The sequence below is a fragment of the Fukomys damarensis genome, unplaced genomic scaffold, assembly GCF_012274545.1.
Source record: "Fukomys damarensis isolate Sample0158 unplaced genomic scaffold, DMR_v1.0_HiC HiC_scaffold_11, whole genome shotgun sequence".
Taxonomy (NCBI): Eukaryota; Metazoa; Chordata; class Mammalia; order Rodentia; family Bathyergidae; genus Fukomys; species Fukomys damarensis.
Window position 1 is genome coordinate 19948272 of NW_022900923.1, and position 7774 is coordinate 19956045.

The following is a 7774-nucleotide window of genomic DNA, read 5'->3' on the forward strand; positions in this document are numbered from 1 at the left end:
ATTGTCCAAAACTGGAAGAAAGATGTTCTTCATTGGGCAAATGGATAAGTGATGTTATAATGAAAAAGCCTGACAGACATTGCCTCAATCAGGTGATCAAGGTCAATGGCAACCAGGATCAGTCATGTTGATAAAATGTACTCTTGATGTGATGTAATAAAAATGACAATTTAAAGCTTCTTCCCCTAAACCCTACATCTACTTTAATCATCAGGAAAAAAAAAATTCTGACAAATCCCAGTTGAGGAACATTCTACAAAATGCCTGCCTTCAAACTGTCAGGGTTATAAAAACAAGTCTGAAAACCTGTCACAGCCGAGAGATGCCGAAGGAGACATGGTGACAAAATGTAATGTGGTGTCCTGGATGGCATCCCAAAACAGAAAGAGGATCTTAGGTAAGAACTAAACAAGCTGAATCAGTGTGGACTTTTATTAATAATGCATCATACACTATTCCTCAACTGTGACAAATGCATCACACTAATGTAAGACGTTAATAAGAGAAGAACATGGCTGTGGGGTATATGCGAACTCAGAACAATTTTACCAGTTTTTCTATAGAGCTAAAGTATTTCTATATAATTCATTTGTTTTTCTTTTTAGAAAGAAGAAAACACAAAAATCAAGTGTTGCCAGAATCTCTGAATCCTCTCTCTTTCCTTTCCCCTTCACATTTTCCTTTCCACCAGATATATTGTCCCTTCTTTTTGTTTTCTTCCTTTTCATAAGCATTTTACCACATCTATCTATATGTATCCTTAAACAATACATTGTTTTAAATTTATACAAATGAAACTGTATTTATGCTTTTTTTTTCTTTTTTTTTTTTTTAGTACCAGGGATCAAACTCAGGTCCTTGCACTTGCAAGGCAGGCACCAGAAGCACTAAGCTAATCCCCAGCATTATTTATGCAGTTTTTAGTTAGCTGCCTGCTTTTGCTTAGCTTTCTTTGTGATATACTCACATTGGTACATGTAGCTGCAGCTTATTTGTTTTCATGACTAGATAATATTCCAGTATTAAATATATCACCTTGCTTATTTTTAGTTTCCTGGTGATGGCTGCTTCCAGCTTTTACCGTTACTAACAATAATGTTACAAATATTCCCCTGTATACACAAAAGATTTCCTATGTTATAAATAAAGAGATGTGAAATTGCTTGATCATCAGGTGTGCACATTTTCAACCTTGTTTTTATAAAAGTTGTCATGTCAGTTTAAATTACCATCAGCAACAATTTAATTTTTCTGAATTTTGTTCCTGTGAAACCTCCTGGAGATCCATAGAAATACTATTTTTTCCCTCAAAGTTTTAAAGTGTATGTGATTTTTTATAAAATATCAACTATTTCATATTTGTAATAAAATAAATGGTGATAAATGTCAAATTGTAGGACATTAGAAATTGCCATAGGCTTTAACTTGTCCTTGGAGATTAAACTGTTCAAAATAAAGCCTTTTCTGCCATCTGTGTGCATATATTTGAACTGGGTATAAAGTGAAGTAATAAATGTTTGGCGTGTGCCTGCTGAAAAGGTGCCAAGCTCTGTCTTGACAACTGGCCTTAATCTGAAAACCTACTAGCCTTTTAGATTTAATTATATTCCAGAGGAAGGAGGAAGGGAAGAGGAAAAGAAGGAGGGAAAGAAGGATGGAAAAAAGAAAGGAAGGAAAAAGAGAAGGGAGGAATGGGAAGGGAAGAAAAGGAGGAAGAGAGGGAGGGAAGAAAAGAAAAAATATATATATATACAGAGAGAGACAGACAGACAGACAGAGACAGGGAGACAGAGACAACACCAAAAACATATATACACAATTCAGGAAAAGGAAAATAGTATGATCTTTTATCAACAGATGGTGTTACCCTCATATGAGGGACACTAGAGGGTGTTCTATATCACAGAAAACCCACTACACTGCTGGCGCTTAAGGAAGAAATGGAAAATGTATGTGCAGAAATCTCGATAACCAAGGTTACCCAAGCAGCAGTTCGCTGTACTAATAAATGTCTGAAAGCTAACGGCCACCATTTTGAGTACCCCTCGTAATTATAGTAGCCAAAGGTAATTTGTATTAATTTCAAGATTCCTCATAAATTTAGTATTAAAATATTTATACAAGTTTTTCTTTTCCTGAAGTGTGTATACATTTTTGATGAAAAATATATATACATGTATATATATATGTGTGTATATATGTGCAAATATATTTATTTGCTCTATAAAATGAGCTCTCAATTTTGCCTCCAAAGAGAAATAAAGAAATTAATTTTGTATTTTATATCTTTCTTCGAATACTCCAATGACTTTAAGTCATATTAGCATATTTAAAAGAAGATTTGAAGTGTTGTAAATTTCATCACTCTTGCATTCAAAATGTTTTTGACGTAAAAAAATCTACTTTTCTGTAGAGAAGAAATAAGTAACTTTCTCAATACTATAAATTTATACATTCTGCTAGTGCACATTGCATAAATGTTGAAGCCCCTACCTTAAGATTGCTACATTCATTCTATCACATCTCAGGAATGGCTGCCACACTATACACATTTATTTACAATGTAGGCAGCTCACCATAGCGAAGAGCAAAAAGAAGGGAAAAAATATACTTTAAAGTTTCTCTTCCAATGTGAAGGTGGAAAGTTGTGTTAAAAGAAAACAGGAATATTTGAGTGTTTTAATTGCTCTGATTAGTCCAAAGTTTACCTGTAAGTTTTCAGTTGAAACCAACTGGACAGCTCAGTAAGCTAATTGCAGTGGCGCACACCTATAATCCCAACACTCTGGGAGGCTGAAACAGGAGAATTACCAGTACAAGCCCAGCCTGAAAAATTTATAGCACAGTGCCTTCTGGGTGGCTCTAGGACCCCATCTCTCTGGTCATCCCAGTTTGCATTTCTGTAAAGCCCTTCTCAGGAAAGTACCACACATCCTCATCATCTTCCTCCCCACGTACCCTTCCTTGCTGGCTGGCTATATGGGTGCCATAATATACCACTCAGGTACATGAAAACATAACTACCCAAATCTGAACACTAGGAATGAATAAGCACTTCCATATTCTTCTTAAGTAAATATATCTACTAATGTAAGTATTTCTGGATGGGGCTCTCCTTTTGTGTTCAGGCTTGTGTGACAAACCCCTCAACTAGTGAGAACTTTTAAGGGGTATTTACATAGAAACCATAAAGGACTCCTCTATACTAAGCAGTTAAGCATGCTGTCCCTATGCTAACCACTGCCAGATCTTCTACCCACAAAAGAAAACAGATTTTGAAAAATTGTAGGGCATATATACTATAGGTAAGAGAAAGCCATATTGACCAATATGTGCCATATTGACCTAATTTTGAATGGACCTGAGTAACCCTTTACCCTCCCTGATCTCACTTTCCTCCACTGTTGGAATAGGTGGCCAGCCTGAAGTTGACACCAAATCTGTCTTCTGAGCCTTTCCTTTTAACCACCACACTGGACTGCTCCAGACACTTTAAACATGGGGCAACTTACTACATCTTTTTAGATTGATCGATTTCTCTTCAGGAATACTTTCTTCAATCAAAGACCATGGCAGCTAAAGAAAATTTCCAAGGCACAGGAGAAATAGCTTTCTTCACCAAGTTTCATGCACACAAAAACTCGATAGTTGGGTCTGAAAAAGAAGGGCATTCCCCTTCACATAGTCATGAGATTGATAAATATATCCTGTTTCACAGCACAGAAAAACTGGGGGCCACACTTCACGTTAATGCCTCATCTCAAGATCAAACATACCTCCAAAGCAGAAATGTCTACAGTTTTGAAAGCTAAGATATGAAATTTTAGTTGAAATATGAAATTTCAGTTCATGAATTTGGCAAGCCTTTAAATTCTCCTCAGAGTAAGGCTTATGTACCTAAGTGTTTTGAATTGGAAATTACAGCTATTTTTGCAACACTGTAGAGAATTTTACAACACATCTGAAGGCAGGAGTTTAGATTACCTGGCTCAGAGCTCCCAGATAAGCACCATAAAGAAGAGGGTCTGACATGATACAATTAGTATTTGTGGGAAGGGTGGCAATCTAGAGATTACATGCTGTGGACTGAAAACACTCCAATTCCAAACTACAAGTAGCTAAGCACAACGTAACTGAAAATCAGACCTTGTCCTTGTACCACAATTTGGAAACCCACCTCAAAGAACAGATCATACAGACTCCTCCCCTCTGACTAGGATTATTCTACAGCGAATTGACAAGGCTGATGGCTGAGACAGCCTCTGGGAGCAGAGCTGCATGGTTTTCCATGCCCAGGCAGCCTTTGCACAAAGAGCCATGCCTCACTCTCCTCGTGGTCCCCACCAGTCTTCTATCCCAAGTCTGCTCAGCTCCACACAGTGGCACACACATCCCGTTCGCATACTGACTCCTACCACCACCGCGCTTTGCTCATTTCTTCTCTATGAGCTCAAATGATTTCACCTCTCCTAGACCAAGCCAAATCTGATCCACTTCAATTTCATTCATTTGTGTTTGGTTTTGCTCAGTTTTTTAACGCATGTAAAGAACAAAGAGGTGAGACGGGGTGGAAGGCTGCCAGGGGGAGGGGTACCATGTTCATAGGTTTAGAAGACAGAATATTTAACTGCTGGGTGAAAATGGAACAAATATCCATCTGAACAGATGGGAAAGTGCAGGCAAAGCTTCAACGGAGTGCAGAAGGCCACTGCAGAAGTGGAAGGCAGGAGGCTTGAAAGGTCAGCCTCAGTACAAATTTTGAGACAGTCCTTGTTTGAAAGGAGAAAACCCTTACCTGCCTCGTGGAGCTGATAGAACCTGATTCTGCAAACAAAAGGAAGCAAGAACTTGCTTTGGTTGCTTGTTTACATTTCTTCTTTCCACTCAAAGAAAGACATGACAGGTTCTGATCTTGGTCCCAGGACCTTTATCACTCAATCAAGTCTATTCTTCCATGGAATCTATTCTCATCACAAGCATTTCATTAACATACATAGCAACCAGCCAGGTATTACTACTTACAGCTCTTACAGGTGTCTTATGTGTTTCCAGTGACTAGGAAGTACCTGAGAGCAGGGTTGTTGCTGTTTTTTTTTTTAATTTTTATAACTTCTGCGTCCTACTCCTAAAAGTGCTAAGTAAATTAGTAAATTCCCAGCACTGACTTATTCAGATTCCTCCAAGGAATGCATTAAGCAGACTGCGTTCCAGAGAGAATCTCAAAGAAAGCCCTAACCTAAAGTTAACCCTAACTAGGGGTCATAAATGAATGGGTCCAGGACAACAAAAGTTGACATCAACAGCAACTATCCTCGAGCTTGTCCCCCACAAGATTGGTCTCCACTTTCTTTCTGGCCTGGTTGGCTCCAGCAACCAAGCCAAGATTCATTCCTGCTCCCCTTGAGAATACCAAGCCAAGAAGGGTAGATAACCAAGACACCTCTGGTCCTGAGCACACCCAGCTGGCTGGGAGGGTGTGGGGGACAATCCATGCATTTTAGAAGTGCATCTGGCCACCAAGTGAGTGTGCCTATGCCTATGTGTAAATACCAAGTTGCAATAAGTTACCATAGCAACCAGAACAAGGTGCTACAGTGGGTAGCTTTGCAAAGAGATTCACAAACCCATCTTTAACACCTGAGCTTCAGAAGTACATATCAGATCCTGACAGACATGTCATGATACTGGGGCCTCACTTTGGAATTCTGAAAAAAAGAAGTGTAATTTTAAATACCTGCTAGCCCTGCTTCCCTTTTCTCATCTACACACGACCCTCTTCATGTACAGTAAACAGTGCATGCAGAATCCAAAACAGCCTCTTTAGAAATACATAATTCTCCATACTCACCCATATACATTAGCATGAACAGATTGTACTGGCATATCAGCATGACTTCCACACAAAATTTACACCCACTGTATAACCCAGCAATTTGTACATTGTGAAGAGCAGCATATCCACAATGTTCCCATAACTAGCCAGCCCCCAGTTTTTATTATGTTATTGGTATTTTAATGCAAAAATAAATAATCCTATCAACAATGGAGGTTGGTTTTAAGGACTCAACTGAGCTGCACGCCAAGACTGTAGGCCAACTTTTCAAAGGACCAGGTAATTTTTGAAATTACTTTTCCATGGGGGTTGGAGAGTAAGGGTTTACTCACCCACTTCCTAATGTTTTTAGTGTGAACGTATTTCTTGCTAAAGAAGAGCGAGAGGGAAAGATGTTAGAATTTGATATGTGGTTCTAATTTCCTTATATCTGTCAGGAAGCCATGTTCTTGCAAAGTGAACTGGAGTAGCTGGGGCATGAAGTAAATGACTGTGTCCTAAACATTATCATTTTCTTGTTTGTTTTCTAGGGTCTAGGTACTGACTTGTGGTTATCTTTGAATTCTCTCTTGGACAAAATTAGAATACATGCAGTACCACTAACGACATGAATTGCGTGGCTGGCAAGATGAGAGATATATCTGCACATAGAGAAATGGAGAAATTTGGTTAACTGTGTCACACGATGGACCTGTAGTACTTTGCAAGATGCTAGAGCAAGACCACAACGTATTTGCAACTTGGTAAGGAAAAAGAGGGATGAAATCAGAGTGATGCACTCATTCTAGTACCTGAAGGAGTTTTGTGGCCTAAGAAAATGACACTGGAGGTACCAAAGCAGGGAAATGTAAACAAAGGAAAGAAAAGCCTCTTGCTCAGAGAAGTCCTTCTGTCTACCAATGCCTGTGCTTATCTTAGTAGTCCTGGGAACAAAGAGAACAACAGTAAGAGATCACAGTTGGGTGATTTCTTTATCCCAGCAAGTGTGATGTGACTTGGAGCTGTGGAGGCCGCTGAACCAGGGAACTGCCACACTTTGGCACAGAGGCAGGCCCTCTCACGGTGAACACCAGGTATGAGAAACTTGAGTGTCTGGAAGATGGTCACAAAGGAAGGGCTGTCAAGGAGTGAAGACCAGAGATCCAGCCATCCAGCCATCACAGTTGGGCCTGCACAGGTCTGACAAAGAGATGACACAATACCTTTTCCCAGAGCCCCAGGAATGGCTGTGGTGGCCGTGGGTGTCCAGGGGGTGTGGAGCAGAGCATGTGGTCAGGGAGTGGGGAGACGGGCTCATGGGAGTTGAATGGGTAGCAGACAAGAAGTGCCTTGTGGCTCTGCTCCTGAATAAAAGCTGGGTGGGAAGGCAAGGCTGGAGAAGGTTTCTGAGAGACCCTGCAACCTGTTCCTCGGGTCTGGGCAGCTGAGGGGAGGCTGAGGGCCAGGCCTCCCGGTTACTTAGGCGTGGGGTTGTCAGGTGCACCGAGGCGCCAGCCTGCAAGTGGGTGTGGAGACATCTCCGGAGCGGGCGGGTCCGGGGAGGGGACGGTGGGGGAGGGGAAGTGATCGGCGAGGGGGTGTGCGGAGCCGGCGGAGAGGGGGCTGGGGGCTCCTGCGGCAGCCTCGACCTCCCGGGACTCACCCAGCACGAAGTAGGGCAGCTCTGTGTTCTCCAGGTCGTCCACCACGACCATTTCTCCCGGGAAGTCGTTGCGCACCGAGAAGAGGAGCTTGGGTTCGGAGGCCGAAGGACTGTGCATGATGCTCAGGTCGTTCTCGCGCAGGAAGGGCAGCGCCGACACGGTGATGCTCTTGAGCTTGCACTCCAGCTCCTTGGACGCATCCACGTCGCCGCCGGCCGTGGCCAGCACCGCCGCCGGGCCCCAGCAGCAGGCGAGCAGGGCGCAGAGCCGGGCTAAAGCCATCTTGAGCCCGGCCGCC

The 7774-nt window shown here is 41.8% G+C and overlaps 1 protein-coding gene across 3 annotated transcripts in view; it reads right to left on the bottom strand.

Moving 5' to 3' along the window:
• Astn1 (astrotactin 1) overlaps positions 1 to 7768 on the bottom strand; it is a 325481-nt gene extending 317713 nt beyond the window's left edge. For all 3 annotated transcript variants that reach the window (XM_033762107.1, XM_019208353.1, XM_010630211.1), the window contains exon 1: positions 7476 to 7768. In XM_033762107.1, the coding sequence (XP_033617998.1) occupies positions 7476 to 7758 (283 nt within the window). In that variant the 5' untranslated portion in view covers positions 7759 to 7768. The remainder of the gene's footprint in view (positions 1 to 7475) is intronic.
• Between the last annotated feature and the right edge of the window lie 6 nt (positions 7769 to 7774).